The sequence below is a fragment of the Schistocerca cancellata genome, chromosome 2 (assembly GCF_023864275.1).
Source record: "Schistocerca cancellata isolate TAMUIC-IGC-003103 chromosome 2, iqSchCanc2.1, whole genome shotgun sequence".
Taxonomy (NCBI): Eukaryota; Metazoa; Arthropoda; class Insecta; order Orthoptera; family Acrididae; genus Schistocerca; species Schistocerca cancellata.
In genome coordinates this window covers 600,732,917-600,755,077 of record NC_064627.1, presented here as the reverse complement: position 1 = coordinate 600,755,077, position 22,161 = coordinate 600,732,917, and the positions used below count along the sequence as shown (strand labels likewise).

At 40.9% G+C, this 22,161-nt stretch overlaps 1 protein-coding gene across 1 annotated transcript in view; it reads right to left on the bottom strand.

Annotated features, from left to right (window-relative positions):
* Positions 1 to 20,541: 20,541 nt before the first annotated feature.
* Positions 20,542 to 22,161, bottom strand: part of LOC126147211 (esterase FE4-like) — a 71,512-nt gene continuing 69,892 nt past the window's right edge. The window contains exon 11 of the mRNA XM_049915676.1: positions 20,542 to 20,829. Coding sequence (XP_049771633.1) covers positions 20,676 to 20,829 — 154 coding nt within the window. The 3' untranslated portion in view covers positions 20,542 to 20,675. The remainder of the gene's footprint in view (positions 20,830 to 22,161) is intronic.

The following is a 22,161-nucleotide window of genomic DNA, read 5'->3' as shown; positions in this document are numbered from 1 at the left end:
GCTGTCTAAAAAGGGCAATTAGAAATAATTTTTGGTGCACGTAATCGTAATAATTGTAATATGTATTTTACCATAAGTCAGTCCGATATATTTTCGTAGAATGACCAAAATAGTGAAATACGTGACAGTGAATCCTAAAATCCAAAAGAATACTGAATCTAATGCCGATGCCGGCAACAGTACCCATCTGGCAACAGAAAAATGGCATCAAACCCACAAGCAGTATCGTGTGAGGAAATCCCTAAAACGAGTGAAAAGCAGGTCCAGGAAATGTCCACACGAACGAACGTAACGAAGATGTGACTATGCGAATTACCGCGCAAATACAGAAGACGGAAGAAACAGTTTTCCATGTGAATTAATAGCACTCTTGCATAACGCAACGGGGAACTGTTAATGCGAATGGACGAGCGTGACAAACAGTTTCCTCGCAGATTAATAGCACTCTTGTCGAATGTGACGATGAGATGACCACGCGAATTTCCGTTCAGATAAATATTGTTCTTCATGAGCGAGATAAGGAGTTATCGGCTCGCATTGACACCGATTTATCAGTCTTTTATACCGATATTTCGGAACTTAAAACAACTTACGAAGGCATAGAGGAGGCAGTAAAGTAGTTAACAAGCAGTGTACAGTCAATGCAGACAGCGCAGTATTTGCTGATGAAATATTCTCGGGCTTCCATCCGCGTAGTTGCGGATTTTCAACGCAGCTGCCCGGATGGAAGCCCCAGAAGATTCCATCAGCAGTATACACTGGGAAATCCTACATTCACATATGAAGCACCTCTATGGGGAGGAAGAGCTCTGCAGATTCAAACAGCTGCAGAAAGAATGTATCAGGAAGGCTAAGCTACTCAACACACTGGGTTTTCTCCAACGGTGGCGAGACAAGGGCGTCGTACCACGTTTTGCGGAATTGCGGCATCCAGCTAAATCGACGAAGACAGACTGGATTTTGCTACGAGCGAGTGACGCAATCGTCAGAGAATGCATTCGCTTCACGCGAAGGGAATTGGACAAGAATGCACGGACCCTACTCGCCTGCCACTTGCCTGGGAGTGGACAGATTGCAACTCATTTGCCGACTGCGAGGTAAAAAGCCGGCAAGCTAACGCAAGACAACACGGAAAATTTGAGAGACTGTCGGGAGCTCTGAGCAGAACACAGGGTGTCAATGAATGCAGAACAATTATCAACCTGACGCAGAAGGAACTTGACGCCGCTACAACTTCGGCCCTGCCCAAAGGGATGAATTTCGCTCTTGTTGCGAAGACAATAACGAAACAGGACATTATCGTCGGCATGGAAGAAGCTATCCGTGGCCTGCCTGTATTTGCAGGTGTGAAACATGCAGAATAATTGATAAACCCCGGCTTCCGAAACCGAATATGACGTTAGCAGAACGGAAAGCACTAATAGCACTAATAGATGATGAAAACACCATAGTCCTTTCTGCTGATGAAGGAAATGCTACAGTTCTATTGTCTGCTGACGACTATCACCAGAAGCGGATTTTCAGCGGATTTTCGACGCGGATGGAAGCCCGAGAAGATTTCATCAACAGTATACACCGGGAAATCCTACATTCACAAGCGCAGTATTTTATTTCCTATTTCCTATCTTACGCTCTATGTTTCTTTACTAAAGGTAACATGAAAATAATATGCTGAAAGATAACTTCCACTCCTACTGTTGTTGAATGTTTGTAGGGTGTAATGTTGACACGATAACTACAAGCATTCAAGGGGGCGCTAAAACGTTTCATTATATTTTTGTCCTAATTTTTATTCTCATAATTGGTAATGTAGCGATGTGTAATTAGAAAACCCTTTATCATTTGTAAAGAAGAACACGATTTTGATTTACGTTCAATATTGCGTTTAATGTGCCGAAACATCCAGAAGTTTTAAAAGTGGTGAATGCAAAGCCACTGAAAATAAATGAAAAAGCTCTGTTCTTTTATCTTCTTGTGTTATAAACTTTTTGTCGTCGGAACCTAGAGCTGAGCAGATGTAAGTCTCGACTTTGTAATTATATTTGTTCGACAAAAGTTATTGAAATCTATCTGTTCTGTCGGCTCCTTTCTTCATTCAAGCCACAGCTTCCCTCTTTATCATTTATGTTACGATTTCTGAATGTTACAGCAAGAGAAATATGCGAGGTTGGCTCACAAGAGCGAACGGGCATAATTAATGCCCTGTCGTTAATTACTTTTCAGTTAAGTGCCCGAACGCCCTGAGACAAGTATTTCGATCATTTCTCATCAATAAGCAAAATTATGAATTAAAACAGTGTAGGTGTGATCGATTCCTGTCTCTGATCGATGACGTCTTACAGCCTTATCAGTGGTCTAATACAAAGCAGATTGGTAAATTAACTGCAAGATGAAGGATTTTAATAAGATAAATTGTGCTATGAAAGAAGGGAACTTTCGTGTGACATTGTGCACTTCTTAGCAAAGTTATCCGCCCTCAGTGAGGGTTGCCTCCACGTCTCGGCTGTTCTATTGTTCTAAATTCTCCCATTTGTATAGAGTTAACTTCTTGCCGCATCTTTTAGGAACGCTTCAACTGGCTCTCATCAGAAGATGTGGAGCACCGTCTCATCTCACACTACTGTTTCTTTATCTAGTGTACTGAGCACATAAATGGGATACAATAATTATGCAGAGTTGAAGAGACGTCTGCTGGATAGTGCTTCATCAAACCATTCTGTTCATTGAAGGACACAAAAACATAATGTTTACTCTCTAATATAAATATTACATTTAGAACCTAAAGCAAGTATTTGCGTAGTTTCGCTTTCTGCCAACATATTATACGTTCTATCGATATTAAAAGATAAATTCTTGCAATATTAAATCTCAGTGTGAACTTATTACTTATAACCGAACCCCCCATGAACCACAAATCTTGCCGTCGATCGGGTGATAGAAATGGCCGTACCGTAGGTGCAACCACAACGGAGAGGTATATGTTGACAGGCCAGACAAACGTGTGGTACCTGAAGAGGAGCAGCAGCCGTTTCAGTGGTTGCAGGGGCAACAGTCTGGATGATCGGCTGATCTGCCCTTGTAACATTAACCAGGGCGGCATCGCTGTGCTGGTACTGCAAATGGCGGGAATCAAGGGGAAACTAAAGTTGTAATTTCTCCCGAGGGCATGCAGCTCTAATGTATAGTCAAATGATGATGGCGTCCTCTTGCGTAAAATATTCCGGAGGTAAAATAGTCCCACATTCCGATCTCCGAGCAGGAGGATGTCGTCATCAGGAGAAACAAAACTGGCGTTTGCGGAACGGAGCATGGAATTTTAGATCCCTTAATCGGGTAGTTAGGTCAGACAATTAAAAAGGGAAATGGACATGTTGAAGTTAGATATAATGGCAATTAGTGAAGTTCCGTGGCAGGAAGAACAGGACTTCTGGTCAGGTGAATACAGGGCAATAAGAACAAAGGCAACTAGGGGTAATGCAGGAGTGGATTTAAAATGAATAAGAAAATGGGAATACGCGTAGGCTACTATGAACTGCACAGTGAACGTGCTATCGTAGCTAAGATAGACACAAAGCCCAAGCCTACTAGAGTAGTACAAGTTTATATGCCAAATAGTTCCGCAGACGAAGAAGAAATTTAATAAATGTGTGATGAGATAAACGAAATTATTCTGATAGTTAAAGAAGACGAAAATTTAATTGTGATATAGGAAATGGAAGAGGACAAAAAAGTAGGTGAATATGGACTGGAGGAAAGAAATTAAAGAGGAAGCCGATTGGTATAAGTTTTGCACAAGGCATAACTTAATCATCGCTAGGCGTTGCTTTAAGAGTCATAAAAGATGGTTTTATACATGGCAGAGACCTATGGACACCCGAAGGTTTCATATTGATTATATAATGACTAGACAGAAATTTAGGAACCGGATTTTGAATTTAGTGACATTCCTAGAAACAGATGTGGACTCTAACAACAATTTATTGATTATAAACTGTAGATTAAAACTGAAGAAATTGGAAAAAGGTATTAAATTCAGGAGGTGGGACCTTTATAATTTGAAGTAATGAGGCGTTGTAGAGATTTTTGCAGGGAGCATTAGGGAATGGTTGACTAGAACGGGGGAAAGGAATACAGTAGAAGACGAGTGAGTAGCTTTGAGAGATGAAGTACAGGAGAGCAGAAGAGGTTAAAATAGGTAAACCACCAAGGCCTACTATAAATCCTTGAATAATGCATGAGATATTGAATTTCATTGATAAAAAGGATAAAATTTCAAAATGCAGCAAATGAAGCAAGCGAAAGGGAATACAAACGTTAAAAAAATTAGATTGACAGACAGTGCAAGATGGATAATCAGGAATGTCTAGAGGATCAATGTAGGAATTTAAAAGCATTTTTCACTAGGGGAAAGATAGGTAGCGCCTATAAAGGAGTTAAAGAGGTCTTTGGGAAAAAGAGAAGCAGCTGTATGAATATCAAGAGCCCAGATGGAAAACCAATCCTAAGTAAACAATGAATAGCTGAAAGGTGCTAGGAGTATCCAGAGAGTCTGCACAAGGGAGCTGAACTTGAAGGCAGTATTACAGAAAGGGTTCAGTTTGCTCTAAACACATTGGGACTTAACATCTGAGGTCATCAGTCCCCTAGACTTAGAACTACGTAAACCTAACTAACCTAAGGACATCACACATATCCATGCGCGAGGCTGGATTTGAACCTGCGACCGTAGCAGTCGCACGGTTCCGGACTGAAGCGCCTAGAACCGCTCGGCCACCGCGGCCGCCCTCGATACAAGGCCCTGGGAGTGGACGACATTGTGTCAGAGCTACTGATAGTCTCGGGGGAGCCAGCCTTAAGAGAACTCTTCCATCTGGTGTGTAGGATGTATGAGACAGGCGAAATTCCCACAGCCTTCAAGAGGAATGTTAGTAATTCTATTTCCCAAGAAAGCAGTTGCTGAGAGGTGTCAATATTGCCGAACTACCAGTTTAGCAAGTTATGGTTGCAAAATATTAACACGAATTCTTTACAGAAGAAAGCAGAAACTGATAGAAATCGGCCTCAGGGAAGATGACTTTGGATTCCGGAGAAATTTAGGAAGATGCGAGGCAATACCGACCCTATTAGTTAACTTAGCAGATAGGTTAAGCAAAGGCAAATCTACGTTTATAGCATTAGGCCTCGAGAAAGCTTTTAACAATGTTGACTCGAATACTCTCTTTGAAATTTTAAGTTAGGAGTGGTGAAATACAGGGACCGAAAGTCTATTTACAACCTGTACAGAAACCAGACGGCAGTTAGAAAAGTCGAAGAGTATGAAAGGGAAGCAGTGGTTGAGAAGGGAGCGAGAAGCATTTTAGTCTACCCGCCGATGTTATTCAATCTGCACATCGAACAAGGAATAACAGACACCAAAGAAGAATTTAGGGCATGAATTAAAGTTCAGGGACAAGAAATAAAAACTGTGAGGTTTTCCAATGAAATTGTTATTCTGTCAGGGACAGTAGTACGGTAACGGGCTCTGAGAGCAATTTTGATATCAAATTGATAGGCAAATCAATTAAACTGATGAATTAATTACTCCCACTCCATTCTCACCCACCTCCAATCGATTTTAACACACAAAATAGGGGAAACGGGATGATCATGAGTGGTCATGGTGGGTCTTTAAGTATATAAAAGGTGGTGTGATAGACGCAGCAGGATGCGTTGGTTTGTTGTTATCAGTGGAGAACTAGACAATATTGTCACGAAATATCGGTAACATAACTTGCGTTCAAGATGGTGCGCTCTTTCGCAGGATCAATTTAAATGTGCTTACTTCTGCTTCAGAATCGTTCTGTGAAGAGTTTTTCGCTATTTGCGGGGCTGTAGCACTGTTGAAAATAACGTACAGGTGGTTGAAATCGAGAATTTGGAATTGGTATTACGCATTCCTAGTGTCTATATGTTTGTGTGTAGAGCTGTCAGTGGCGGACGGTTGCGGTTCGAATGCATAACTTGCTAAGTGGTCATCCATAAATTACGATGCCGGGGACGTGCACTCTGTAGGTGTGAATAAGGGAAACTGTCACGTTCCAGGATGCTATGTGCAGTCGACACACTATCAACTAAGGAATAACTTATTACTAGGATAAAAAAATACCTGAAATCTACAGTTTGTAAATGTCTTGACAGGATTGTGGGAACTTATCAGAGTTTGAAGGTAAAAACGAAAGTAGCTGAGCTAATCTGGTAAGCAATAAGAGCATACACTTACGGTAAAGCTATCAGAGCAGCAACAGAAATCGACTCTGTACACATATCAACTCCATGTTGCAGAATCCTGCACAGTACATTAGAAGACAAATGAACATGTAGAACTGTGCCAGACTTCGGGCTTCCATCAGGTGCATCGCAACATAAGTCTGCCGACAATCTCGGTGATGTGACGTAGCAGTACACGGATTGGTCACCAGATTTGGAGTTTCCAGTCTGCACCACTCGTTGCGCCTCAGCTAGGTACGAGGCAAGTGTGTTACTATAACTTTCGTGATGTTACTATCCAAAATGCATGGATGTAGATCATCGGAAAGAGCGGAATTCTTAGCAATTTTTAGTTGGCTAGTGTATAGGAAATGCCAATATCATGGCATAAAATCGAACAACGCGTGGGTATGGCAGCTGTTTGGCCACACACGTACCGAAAACTATTGGAAAAATGTGAAAAAATTACATAAAATAGGTAAAAATCGAGGAAAACCTGGTATAACTACGAAAAATTTACGTAAAGTAAGTGAAATTGATGGAAATACGACTGAACATGTAAAATCGCGAATATCTTGTAGAATTATGTAAATTATGTAAAGAGTACCACGAAAGGCGGGGAATTGAGGTAGCTTCGCTGTACCGAGACACTCAAGACCGAGAAATACTTAAAAATTATGCTTTATCTACATTTAGTTTTAACCATCTCCCTCCCGGTGTGAACTACAAACATTTTTGTAACACTTACTTAAACAAAGGTGATAGAAGTATTACACAGCGGCGCTATATTAAAACAGGCGAACCATATTTAACCCAATCCAGAACTGTGTTCTCACACATGCAGTCGAACATAGTTATTACCGAATCACGACAGGTTCTAACAAGCAATGTTAATCCTCAAGTATTAAGGAGAAGCATCAATGCTTTTGTGAGACTAAAGTCATCTTCTAGAGTGTTCTGCAGAAGAGTGGACTGATGCTACATATATCTGCTTTAATAATCTGAGGACGGTGTATTCTAGAGATGTGGTGTTAGGACGAAATGGCTACATTATCCTACACATGACCAAAACCACCTAACGTGAGAACAGGACTGCTGCGTGCGAGAGCAATACTACCAGAGCCGTGGTGATGGTATTGTACACAACAATAAGACTGCTACATCTCCTTTGCCTACTGATCTTGGTGCTTACCCCCTCGTTAGAAGTAGCTGCTTCTTCGTGTGGATTTTCGTGCAGTCGGGCGTGGATGGTATTTCAATGCGTCATTTATCGAAAATATTCGTGTCGTTTGTTTTTTTCCCCCCCGCTGTATTTTCTAGTGCGGCGTAGCAGCATCTGTAGAAACTGCTACTACTGGTAATAATTAGCACAACTGACGCGGGAATTTTGATCGATGGTACGTGTGTTTCCTACTTAAAAGACATATAAAAATCTATTAAGTCCCTAAGAGATAGAACAGCAGAATCCTGACTTCCTTCTACTTGGTTTATAAGCAGCTCGAGCGGCGGATATACATACCAGAATAGTGAAGAAGGAAGTAGTTTTATCATTTTAAAGTTTGCCACCATAATAACTATGGTAGGAAACTTACAGGATGGCTGTATGTCTGATGTTGGACAAATATATCTTGCATTACAGTACTAAGAGAGTTGTATTCCGACGACTAAGACTTCAGAAGCCGTATGGCTTTAACAATATAGCATATTTACGTACAGAACCGCATACCCATAGGAGTTTGTTTTTATCCTTTGCAATCATTTCTCTCATGCCGGTACCTTCCTGGTATTGACTCCAAACACTCAAGTCATACGAGGTGCATTCAAGTTCTAAGGCCTCCGATTTTTTTTCTCCGGACTGGAAAGAGATAGAAACATGCGCATTGTTTTAAAATGAGGCGGCGTTCATTGTCAATACGTCCCAGAGATGGCAGCACCGTACGGCAGATGGAATTTTACCGCCAGCGGCGAGAATGATTACTGTTTTAAATACTTAAAATGGTGACTTTTCCTTACTTGAACAGCGTGCAATCATTCGTTTTCTGAATTGGCGTGGTGTGAAACCAATTGAAATTCATCGACAGTTGAAGAAGACATGTGGTGATGGAGTTATGGATGTGTCGAAAGTGCATTCGTGGGTACGACAGTGTAATGAAGGCAGAACATCGTGTGACAACAAACCGAAACAACCTCGGGCTCGCACAAGCCGGTCTGACGACATGATCGAGAAAGTGGAGAGAATTGTTTTGGGGGATCGCCGAATGACTGTTGAACAGATCGCCTCCAGAGTTGGCATTTCTGTGGGTTCTGTGCACACAGTCCTGCATGACGACCTGAAAATGCGAAAAGTGTCATCCAGGTGGGTGCCACGAATGCTGACGGACGACCACATGGCTGCCTGTGTGGTATGTTGCCAAGCAATGTTGACGCGCAACGACAGCATGAATGGGACTTTCTTTTCGTCGGTTGTGAAAATCGATGAGACGTGGATGCCATTTTTCAATCCAGAAACAATGCGCCAGTCAGCTAAATGGAAGCACACAGATTCACCGCCACCCAAAAAATTTCGGGTAACCGCCAGTGTTGAAAAAATTATGTTGTCCATGTTCTGGGACAGCGAGGGCGTAATCCTTACCCATTGCGTTCCAAAGGGCACTACGGTAACAGGCGCATCCTACGAAAATGTTTTGAAGAACAAATTCCTTCCTGCACTGCAACAAAAACGTCCGGGAAGGGCTGCGCGTGTGCTGTTTCACCAAGACAACGCACCAGCACATCGAGCTAACGTTACGCAACAGTTTCTTCGTGATAACAACTTTGAAGTGATTCCTCATGCTCCCTACTCACCTGACCTGGCTCCTAGTGACTTTTGTTTTTTTCCAACAATGAAAGACACTCTCCGTGGCCGCACATTCACCAGCCGTGCTGCTATTGCCTCAGCGATTTTCCAGTGGTCAAAACAGACTCCTAAAGAAGCCTTCGCCGCTGCCATGGAATCATGGCGTCAGCGTTGTGAAAAATGTGTACGTCTGCAGGGCGATTACGTCGAGAAGTAACGCCAGTTTCATCTATTTCGGGTGAGTAGTTAATTAGAAAAAAAATCGGAGACCTTAGAACTTGAATGCACCTCGTACTTCAAAATTGATAGCACAGTTGATCTTGGTGAAGTGTTTAAAACTCCATCTATCTGGAGCTCCATCATGTATAAATCACGCATCTCTTCTTAACCACCTATAATATCACTGCAACACTCTCATATCTACTATACACCGTTAATGGGTGCATCTGGAGAGATCTTGTATACTTGGCTGGGTGCCGTGGATAAGGTTAGTGCGGAGCAGGCTTCGACTAACTGCAGTTACAGCCACAGCTCGCTCTGTTTCTTCACAAGACGTGGAATGTAGTTGATATAGGACCCTCATACTCCTGGTCAGTTGAAGATTTAATTGGCACCCGTGTTGCATGGAGGACTGGTCAAGGACAATGTGGGAGGATTTGTAAATCTCCAACTTTATCCTACGAATGCGAGAATACTCTGTGACGCCTATCCACACAGGGAAAGATGGCCAGTCGTAATCGTTAATTCTGCACTAGTATCTATGTGCTTGAAATATGTAGATAATCTGACTGTAACGGTATAAGACGCTGTATAGTACACTTTGGTGTAGATGACCGAATGGACATACTGCATACAGTAATCCGTTTGCATTTGAAATCTAGTATACTATATTTGCAAAGTAGTGGAGGGGTGATTTAGCGGTTATAGAAAAACTGGAAAACATTCTGCTCTGTCATTGCGTGGCGTTGCAATTACGGAACATCTGATAAAATTGCTAAAATTGATCACGCTATCAACTGCAGTGCGTATTACAGTACATCGTCCCATATCAATGGGGTCTTTCCTATCCAATCAGTCCACTGGTATGCTGTTGATTACCACATAATGATTGACTGACACCACTTGGTTGATATGGAGAGAATCTAGGCGGAACACTGGATATTTGTTACCTGTCACTGTGGAACATTGGATTAAATGTAGAGGTCATCTGCTTCAGACAGTTGTTTGGAAGTGTTCCTCAATGCTGCAAACTCTTATTTGGATATGCTGCGATGCCCTCCACATTTTTTCCCCTCATCAATAAGATAACAGGACCTATTTCTACTCCTCGCGTATGTTGCGAACAGCATGTTCTGCCGATGGTCAACACCAGAACAATAATCATGTACACGACTACAAAATGAGGAAGCAATGCTCTCCGAACCGGAAAACTGACGCATCTGCTACCCCGTCTCTTTGAAAGAAGAGATTAACTGTATAGGTTACCTCCTTCAGATAGCTGTTTGGAAACGTTCTACAGTACCGCAAACTCTTCCAGTTTCCATATACTGCGATGTCTTCCACATATTTTTCAATGAGAAACATTGCCTCTGTGTTTTATTTCTACCACACTGTGTGTTGTGGGGGCTGCATAGGTTACATCACGTGATGTCCAGTGTTCCTCGAGGGGCAATGGATCAAAACGTGTTAATTACAGTTTCGCACCTGCACAGACATCGAAGTCGTGGAAGAAAAACGAAGTGAATGACGGTGTTCAGTGCTGTAGTCATGTACTGCTTGAATGCGTTAAAGCTGAAAAAACAATGTATAAAACTGTATATGAAAGAACAACACAGAAATTCTCTCTTGTGGTTGATAGTCTGTTGGATATGTTCTTCCTCCAGTACAGGAGACAAAAATTTACGCTGATCTGTGCAAGTGAATTTGACCACTGCCCACCTGCTGCAATAGAGCATGTACATGTAATATGCTCGATGTCGACATGCTGACATTTGTTTTTCGATATATCAGAAGAGAGAGATGCAGTAAAATCTTATAGGAGGTTCTATCACAAGGAGTGGTATAACAGGTTAAAGTTTGGATGCAGACAGTTCGTAGCTTTTTACCTACTCTGGATGTTACAAAATAACAATGAGGAGTGCTCTCGAAGTAATACTGGAGTTACTTCAAGTCCTGTGTTATTTCATACTTCATAACCTCTAATTATGAAGTAGATACCATTTGAATTATAGCTCATTGTGAAACATAGAAATGATAGTGTTTTCCGCAACATGTGAGTAGATTGAATGAAATTTGCTGTTCTGTCATGCTCAAACGGCTTATGAATCTGGAACGCAAGAATCTGCTACTATTGCGAATGGTTATCTGGTGGATGGCACAAACTTTACATGAAGATCGTTAAAGGCGAGTTATGGAGCAAAAGCAAATGTCAGATGTTGCAAAGTAATGGATGTGGGGCGGGGGGAGGGAGTGCGGGGGCCGGGGATGGGGGAAAGAGAGATGGGAACAATATCCTACAGTCGAACGTAAAAACTACACTGATTTTGCTCATAAAACTAAAAAAAGTGGACTGCTCGTATTTTCGTTCCTGTTGTCTTATCATTTTTTTAAATAGATGCTCCCTTATAGGAGGTGAGTTGATGATAAATAAAATCATTACAGTGAAATGTTTCACACTCAGAACGACGAGCAGTTGCGGGGGAGTTGTGGGGGATGGTCCAGTGTGTGTGTGTGTGTGTGTGTGTGTGTGTGTGTGTGGCGTTGCCCGACGCAGCTGTGTTCCGACTAGGGGCAGTTACATTTTATATGAACAAGCAAGCTGTGCTCATCATTTATCCTATTTTTAGTTTGCGTTACAGCCTTTTGTGTTAGTGAAGAGTCACCGCCTCAACCGCAGGACCACGTGCTCTGCCGGGGATGCACTGTACTGATGACTTTGCCACCAGATCGGCAGAAGGCTTCTCCGACCATAGCTGTCCGAAGACTGCTCCCAGATACGGCAGGTTCCGTAGCTAGCAGAGGGGTGGCAGCTGTCCATTTAAAAAATCCTGTATCCCCACCATAGATGAAGAGAGGAAGGGAGAGGGAGAGATAAGAGGAGGTGAAAGTGCCTCTAATTTCGCTAGTACCTGACCGCGTGGAGGAGAACACACATTCAACTGCCGCCTTGTTGCCATCTTTTGGGATGACCATTTTCCCTAGTCCCCAAAACATCTGTTATATTATGACAAATTGATTGCTAGTACTATTTTTGCACGACAATTTCGATGTGTAATTGGAAAATTGAGGCATTTTCCATCACTTGTGGTAATGTGTACTGGCTCCTATTACGTAGGCTACAGGGTGACTGTCGAGCATTGCAGAGTGAGGCGTCTGTAGCGAACATTGACGTCAAACAGCGATATATACAGTCCTCAGCTGTACGCTTACAGGTAACACATTTATTAAACTCCTCTGTCCAAGACCAGAGTCTCAACAATTCAACACAATTCCTGCCAAAAAAATAAAGATAGTACATTCCACTCCGGTCTTTTCCCGCGGGCTCGTAGGTGAAGGGTTGAGATTGAGTACATTTTCGAGCGGTATTGTTATATTTTTTCCCAGCAGGTGTGTTAGTTCTGTTGGTCAGTTTTGGAATAACCGTGCTGGTAGGCAGCCCAACACCTAACGTAAGGAGTATGAATCGCCATGTAATCTACGCAACGAGACATAATTACTACTTGCAGTACTGGAATTAAAGCATGAAATCTTGTTGAAACTAGATTTGGTGATATGAACAGTCTTCCTCGCAACATAGATTGAACTTAACATAGACATGGATGGACATGAGAAATGAAAGGTTGCAATAAATTTTTCATCTGTGATTATTACTTTATGTATGAAATATTCTGTTGCAGATTAATAAAAATGAATTTCTTTGAATATTCCAAAATTAATGATTCAAGTTTTACTTTTATTCAAATAATAGAGCTGTTTGTGCAAGAATGAAAATATTATTGTCCATCGCAATTAGCAAACATTTTCACGTTCTAGTGGATTTTTGTTTAACTGGATATACCCCGACTAGCTTTGAAGCATAAGACTACCTTTACTATATGAAAGTGTTTTCTTTTTTTATATTGCTAAGCTCCCATGAAAATGATCCACTTTTAAATACACTTTACGATATGTTCAGAATTTATCACTTTTTTGAATGAAAATTTACAAAAGCTGCAGCTTGCATCCACCTGTGAATGCACAAGATAAAATCTACTATCTCTTTTTATTCTGCGTCTGGAATGCTGTGAAAAGAAAGACTTCATTATTTTCATTCACCTCTACCTGTACCCTTTTTAGAATGTGGTCGTTATTGCGATCGTATATTTAAATCTGCCGGTGCTGCAGACTGCGCAGCTCCGCACCGCCAGCGATATCCAATAAATTGCTAAAATTTCTTAAATAAGATGGGTAATGTCCAGTGCGATCTTTGCAGTACTTGTGACAAACAGATTTTACTACGTAAATATATTTTAACAGAAGCAATTAAAATCTTTACACACCTTTTACAATCCCAGCTACAAATGGCGTCGATTATCGACTTATGACAAATGAAGACTACCTAGGAGCCTAATGCAACGTCACGGGTTCCTCTCCCATTCAGTCCGTCCATAAGACAAGCGATTCTATTACAATATATTGCCTATTTATATCTCAACTCATTCTTGAACAGTCTTTGTCATTTTTAATTACATATCGTTTCTTCTGTGGCGGTTTTCACATCCTCCTCCACAGATAGTATTTCACATTTTTTGAATAATCATTTATAATAGCAAAATTCATAATTATCTTTTTCCTCACAAAATTGTGTCCTTTTGAAATTCAATTAACAGAAATACATATAAATTATTTGTTACAGTGAGCATTATACATCGAAATGTTCTTTTAACATTCACTTTGGATGCGTGCTGCCAGAGAACGTTCACAATGTACCAATACTGAAGTCATACAAATCGTTATTTTGCTGCAAATTTCGTTCGACTGTTACACATTTATGTATATTTAACAGAAGTCACTACTAACCTAGGCTGATATTGTTTTACCTCTAATTTTTCTATGGTTGCCGATCATGCAATCCATCCATTAAATCTTGATGATTAGCGCACATATATACCGGGATATCAAAAAGTCTGTATAAATTTGAAAACTTAATAAACCACGGAATAATGTAGATAGAGAGGTAAAAATTGACACACATGCTTGGAATGACATGGGGTTTTATTAGAACCAAAAAAAAGAAAGTTCACAAAATGTCCAACAGATGACGCTGGACAGCAGGTAACTGCTACCGTGACGGGTGAGAGGTACTCCGATATGTTACAGAATCACAATCAGCTTGGCTGATAAACACCTGCTGGAACGTACGATGATTATGCAGGATGGCGCTCCACCCCATATTGCTAGACGCGTGAAAGATCTCTTGCGCGCGTCATTTGGTGATGATCGTGTGCTCAGCCGTCACTTTCGTCATGCTTGGCCTCCCATGTAACCAGACCTCAGTCCATGTGATTATTGGCTTTGGGGTTACCTGAAGTCGCAAGTGTATCGTGATCGACCGACATCTCTAGGAATGCTGAAAGACAACATCCGACGCCAGTGCCTCACCGTAACTCCGGACATGCTTTACAACATTATTCCTCGACTACAGCTATTGTTGAGGAATGATGATGGTCTATTAATCATTTCCTGTAAAGAACATCATCTTTGCTTTGTCTTACTTTGTTATGCTAATTATTGCTATTCTGATCAGATGAAGCGCCATCTGTCGGACATTTTTTGAACTTTTGAATTTTTTTGGTTCTAATAAAACCCATGTCATTCCAAGCGTGTGTGTCAATTTGTACCTCTCTATCTACATTATTCCGTGATTTATTCAGTTTTCAAATTTATACTGACTTTTTGATCATGTGTGTGTTGTTATGTATATCGCCGGCCGGTGTGGCCGAGCGGTTCACCGCTACGGTCGCAGATTCGAATCCTGCCTCAGGCATGGATGTGTGTGATGTCCTTAGGTTAGTTAGGTTTAAGTAGTTTTAAGTTCTAGGGGACTGATGACCTCAGATGTTAAGTCCCATAGTGCTCAGAGCCATTTTGTTACGTATATCACTTACTATACATATTGCTGATGCTCCAGTAAAATTGCACGTCCTCTTTGTTCGAGGTCTAAACAAGTACATTCAAACAAGATTGGAACGGAATTTGTTCAGAAACTGAATATTCTCCTGATATTTCTCTTTTGTTACAAAGATAATTTAAAAGAATATCTCTGCCGTCTTCTGCGGTGATGTACCAACTTCTTATTACTAATGAGGAAAGTAAAACATTCATATAAACATATTGCAAGGAAAAAATAAAAGGATATTACACACAGGATAACACCACTTGTTTAGTATCGTCAATTTTTGAGCTGTGTTGCGATTTTAGGCGCTCCTTATGTAGCGCTATGCATATAGTTGTGTAATTGGGAACGATCTTTTCTTCAGCTACTCAACTAAAATAAACTACACTAACCGGCCCTTCCTCTACTGCATCTGGACATTTTCCATGTGTTGTGGGGTGAAGTTGGGCTTTCCATACAGAATGAGCAGGGTTTGAGTCCCAGAAAGAGTACAGTCATTGTGAGTTTCCCACCATTCCCGGGTGGTGGGTAGGATGGGACGTCATCACAGCTCTGGGACAAAGAAATTGCAAGAAAAATACTAAATTCCCACCAAAATTCGGAATTCCTACCAAAATTCGAAATTCGCACCAATAGGGTGGGTGGGGAATGGGAAGTGGTGGGGAGGGGGAGGTGCAGGGTTCCCCATGAGGGCTGAGGAAAACACGTGACGTCATCTGGGGGTGGGGTGGGTGGTAATTAAGTAATCAATTTAATTAATTTGCTGATCAATCTGATACCACAATTGGGATTGGAGTCCTTGTATCCCCTTCCTAACGACTTGGAAGAGGTGTTGAACGGAATATGCAGAGCCTTGAAAAGCGGATATAAGATGAACATCAACAGAAGCAAAATAAACATAATAGAATGTAGTGAAATTAAATCGAGTTATGCTGATGGAACTAGGTTAGGAAACGACGAAGAAGTTAAAGCAGTAGGTGAGTTTCTTACTTGGGCAGCAAAATAGTTGATTATGGGCAAAGTATGGAGGATATGAAATGTAGATTGGCAATGGCAAGAAAATCATTTCTGAAGGAGAGAAATTTGTTAACATGTATCATACATTTAGGTGTTAGAAAGTCTTTTCTGAAGGCATTTGTCTGGAGTGTAGCTGCGTATGGAAGTGAAACATGGACGATAAACAGTTTAGACTAAATGCGAATACAAGCTTTTGAAATGTGGTACTACAGAAGAATGCTGAAGCTTAGATGGGGTTGATCACGTACCTAATGAAGAGGTACAGAACAGAATTGTGGAAACAAGGAATTTGTGGCACTACCTGACCAAAGGACGTGATTGGTTATTGGAACACGTTCTGAGATATCAAGGGATCATCAGTTTATGAGGGAGGCCAAGAGATTAATACAGAAGCAGAGTGAGAAGATTGTAGGCTGCTGTAGTTATTCAGAGATGAGTCTTGCATAGGTGGAGTAGCATGGAGAACTGCATCTGAGTAGTCTTCGAACTGAAGACCACAACTGCAACAACAACACCAGGTTTCTTTCTTACTAATGTCTTCCCCCTGCTAATCTTTGCTTTAAATTAGAATTGTATTCACAACATAGATATAAAATTCATCCAAATAAACAACGTTGGTACTGAAAATTGTAAGGTTATGTGTAGCTCACAAATTGTTAATATAATTTTGCGTCCGACAATGCTTCTATAGAAATACAGTAGTTTCAGTTCACTAAAGAAGAGAAAGAAGTCTTGAAGCTGTATCTCTGTTGGTAATATAAATCATGCTGCTTTACTCAAAACACGAACATAACACGTTTTATTTTACTCACCTCTGTTTAGTGTCAGTGTTTCCAGTGACACAATCCAGCCATCCTGATTTAGGTTTTCCGTGATCGTTTCAAGCAAATGGCGGGATGGTTCGTTTGAAAGGGCACGGCCGATTTCCTTCCCCATCCTTCCCTAACCCGAGCTTGCTCTCCGTCTCTAATGACCTCGTTGTCGACGGGACGTTAAACACTAACCTCCTCCTCCTCCTCCTCCTCCTCCAGTGACACAAAGATGTATGCAAAGATGCGTGTCCTAACTGATGACGTACGTAAATCACAAGTGATGTGATGGTGTCTGGCCCAGTTGTTTCAGATTGTACATCGCTTCTACCTGTATGCCGAATTTTCGTTCCTAAATTCCCATAATTTTGCGTTTATGTAGTTAATGACGGGAAAATGAGTATCTAATACAGAAATATATATAGAATAGCTCATGGAACGACGTTGTCTGTCTGGAAGTAAAATTCGGACAAACTCTAATTTCACTGGTACAGAATGCACATCCAGATTTCATTGGAATAGAATCAGAGTAAATTTAACATAGGTTTTTGGGTGGGATCCGCCTTTAGCAAAACACAGTTTTGTTTTTTGTCCCAGATATGTTTGACTGCTGTTGCAGAACGTCAGTGGGTTTTTTATTATTATGGCTGCTAAACATAAGGAATGTTCTTTACTGTTTAAATACAAATAAATATTAGTTTCTAAATCGTAATCACAGATTTTTGAAGAGCACATAAAATTGTGTAGTCATACCTTCTTACCACATGGTGTGGTTTTCCTGCTGCATTACGTTTTTAAAGTGTCTGTTTGTCTTTACAGTATGTCACCAGCAACTACATACAACTTAATGTAGGCAAAATAGTTACGCAAAAATTACGATTTCAGTACTGTTATGGCTATCCATGAGATTAATAATTTATGTGAATGTGAGTGTGTGTGTGTGTGTGTGTGTGTGTGTGTGTGTGTGTGTATCTATTCAAATTATGTTTCACTTACGCTCTCTTTTTTCGTCATCTTGTTCATTGTCAAGTTCTGGGTATTCACTTGTCACTGTCACTGTTTACCAGCTGTAATAACAAGATGGCGGACAGTGTAACAGTTGAAGATGTCACGGCAGTTCTTTTGAATTTCTCAGAGAGGTGTGTGTGTGTGTGTGTGTGTGTGTGTGTGTGTGTGTGTGTCAAGGATGTTTTTCTGTTTTAAGGCGAATTTTATTTTTGAGTGGACTTTGTTCATATCACTATGGAGTTATTGGATGCGACTGGGTATTTCATCTACAACACATTTGATGTGATCTACATAATGATACCAATATACTATCCGGTACTTTTTGGGTCCTACTATTATTTCAAATTTTTATTTGCGAAGTGATTAAGAAAAATGTTGGCTACAAGTTCACTGACTGGTGTCCCAATGGAAGTTCGTCGTCTTGTGAGTAGAACAGATTGTCGAATGTATGTAGATGACATACCTTCCTCATAACATAGGACATTCCTGTTATTATTTCTTTAGCTTTCTGACGCAGTTGTATTGACAGTTTGAGTTGATGATGGTGACTAATTTCGAACATGACAGTTCATTACTGAACCATTACACAGGTTAAGATTACAACATTAGTGGAAACTTAAAACATATTATTATGCTGGATAAGAATTTTCCAGCACTCTCTATGTTCAAATTACAATAGATCACTAGTACCTAAGTGATTCTGAAATAATTAATAAAATAACATTTAAACATTCTCAGCTATTCACAGGCTCTTTAACTAAAGACATTCTGTGTGTTTAATGTGTGTACTATACACTGAGTCACCACGAATGTGATAGGAGCATTTGACCGGTACCACCTGCATTTATTATTTTTGCACGCTGCCGTCTTAGCCAGCATTAGTGCGCTCCCATTAATTTTCAGCAGAACCCTTCTTCAGTGTAACATTCGGCGGTTAACAGTAACCTTTGTTGAGATATTTTATGTAGCCTACACAACAACTTTAAGTACTATGAAACTTGACATAATATTTTTGGCGTAGTATGCATTAAGTCCTTTTACAACTACTAAAATCAGTCTGAAATTCACAAAAGTGGGTTTAAAATCTGTTATAAAAGTTGGTTTTAAAATCCTTCTAATATTAATACCAATGGGTTCGAAATCTTTCTAAATTAATTGTTTTGTCAATATAGTTCGTTTGGAACACTGAGAATTACATTCATCATCACTACTTTGTACTGAATACAGCCGTAGACACTGTCGTGTTTGTTAACAGGCTGTGGTGCACTGTGCCGTGCAACAGCCTTCAGCGGGAAAGAACACACAAAAAATGTTGTGCGGAAGGCGAACCAAAGACAGCGTTTTATTGGCGTTGTCCGTCTTCTTTTGGAGTACTGCTGCGTGATCTGGGAGCCTTAGCAGATAGAATTAACGGAATGCATCGAGAAAGTTCAAATAAGAGGAGCACGTTTTGTATTATCAGGAAATAGAGGAGTGTGTGTCACTGAAACGATACAATATTTCAGACGGACACCATTAAAACAAAGGCGTTTTTCGTTGCGGCGGAATCTTCTCACGAAATTTCAATCACCAATTTCCTCTTCAGAATGCGAAAAATATTTTGTTGACGCCGATCTACATAGGGAGACACGAACATCACGATAAAATAATGGAAATCAGAACTTGCACGGAAAAGTATAGGTGTTCGTTTCTTCGTGAGAAAGAATGGAGCAATAGAGGATTGCTATGAAGGTTGTTCGATGAACACTCTGCCAGGCACTTAAGTGTTTTTTTGCAGAGTATCCATGTAGATGTAGATGTGGCCATTATATTGGCTTATTAATCTTTTTAAACAAAAAAAAATATTTCATTAAAATTCAGACTGCTCATACGTTAACGTATCGGGCTCCTTTGTCTCCATTTTAGACATTCTTGTCTTCTAGTGTCCCTTTTAATATTTTCTACCATTTCTTCTATGTTACAAATTATACTGACTGCTATCTCCTGGAGGACTGTACCTGCTGCTATACGTAGTGAAATTGTTACCTGGAAAGTTACTGTCTTCAAAGAACTGTGAAAATACCCTTATTCAACTTATTATTAGCTGTTGATAGATGTAATAGAGTCGTTAAAAAATAGGAAACGATCCTTATTTTCTTCAGTGTTTTTAGGTATCTAAAATTTCGACCAGTTAAGAGTCTGTCTGATATTGACCATGTAAACATGAGTCCATGAATTGTCGTGGTGTTAAGGATCCTCGAGAGAAAGTACTTACGTGAGCACTTACCTTTCTACAAACACGTTCAGTTGAACGCAAGGAATTAATCATTAGGTGCTTATGTGAATGATACACAAAAATATCTGAGGAATTAATTCTTTGTGTACATTTCATGCAAGTCTTACTGTGAATATTGTTATCAGCCATAGATGTATGCAGTGGAAGAATAAGTGTATGTTATAACCATTATTCTCTATAGTTTAAAATGATTTAATATTAAGAAAATGGACCGTTCCACTAAGTGATGAAGAATCAAACGTATACAATGCAGCATATCATTTGTTAATTACCAAAGGGGACCAGACCCAGTAACGTGCCACAAAATTTATATTCTGGCTGTTGCATTTCCTATGGCAGTAAACTGTGCCAGAAGTTCATGTAGGACTCAAATAATCTCATTCTTGGCTTCAGAGGAGCTGTTAGCTCCAAGTAGAAGGGTGACGATTCGTTGTAGGTTCCCCATTTTTCCGTCAGCAGTGAGTTCAGTTCTGGAGTGGGATTACTGCAAAGAAAAAGCAACATCATCAACGAATCGTGAAGTAATGTGTTCTATTAGATGTACATGGTCTATCCGATATAAACCGCCCGACAAAAAAGTGAAGTAAGACAAGAAATAATCTGACCTCAATGTAACTTAGCACCCGTTTACACCATCGTTAGGTATCTAAATGATTAAATTTGCAAGTCTTTGTCACAAGTAGAACGGCCACCAGTGTGCATTAGCGTTGATTGTGTTTAATGTTGCTACCAAGGCTGGCGGGGATACTCCGAGGTCACAAATGTCATGGAATAGCGATACGCACTTATACAGTTGGCAGTAATTACATAAGGTATAAAAGGGCAGTGCAATGGCGGAGCGGGAATTAACAGAATTTGAGCGCGGAATGGTAGTTGGAGCTATACGCTTGGGACATTCCAATTCGGAAATCATTGAGGAATTCAATATTCCGAGATTTTCATTGTCAGGAATGAGCCTAGAATACCATATTTCTGGCATTACCTCTCGCCACTGACAACGCAATGACCGATGGCCTCCACTTAACGATCGAGAGCAGCGACGTTTGCGTAGAGTTGTTAGTACTAACAGACAAGGAACACTGCATGAAACAACCGCATAAATCAATGTTGGACGTACGGTGAACGTCACACCGAGCGAGGTGGCGCAGTGGTTAGCACACTGGACTCGCATTCGGGAGGACGACGGTTCAATCCCGTCTCCACCCATCCTGATTTAGGTTTTCCGTGATTTCCCTAAATCGTTTCAGGCAAATGCCGGGATGGTTCCTTTCAAAGGGCACGGCCGATTTCCTTCCCAATCCTTCCCTAACCCGAGCTTGCGCTCCGTCTCTAATGACCTCGTTGTCGACGGGACGTTAAACACTAACCACCACCACCACCACGGTGAACGTATCCTTTACGACAATACGGCGAAATTTGCCGTTAATGGACTATGGCAGCAGGCGATCGTCGCCAGTGCCTTTGCTAACAGCACAACACAGCCTACAGCGCCTCTCGTGTGTTTGCGACCATATTGGTTGTATCCTAGACGACTGGAAGACCGTCGGCTGATAAGATGAGTCCCGATTTCGGTTGGAAAGAGCTCATGTTAGGGAGCTGCGCCGACCCTTCGAAGCCATGGACCCACGTTGTCAACAAGGCAGTGTGCAAGATGGTGGTGACTCCATAATGATGTGGACTGTGTTAACATGGAATAGACTGGGCCCTGCAACTCAACCGATTATTGGCTGGAGGTAGTTATGTTCGTCTACTTGGAGACTGTTTGCATTGATGGATTTCATTTTGCCAAACAGCGATTTACCCTGGTCACGACTGT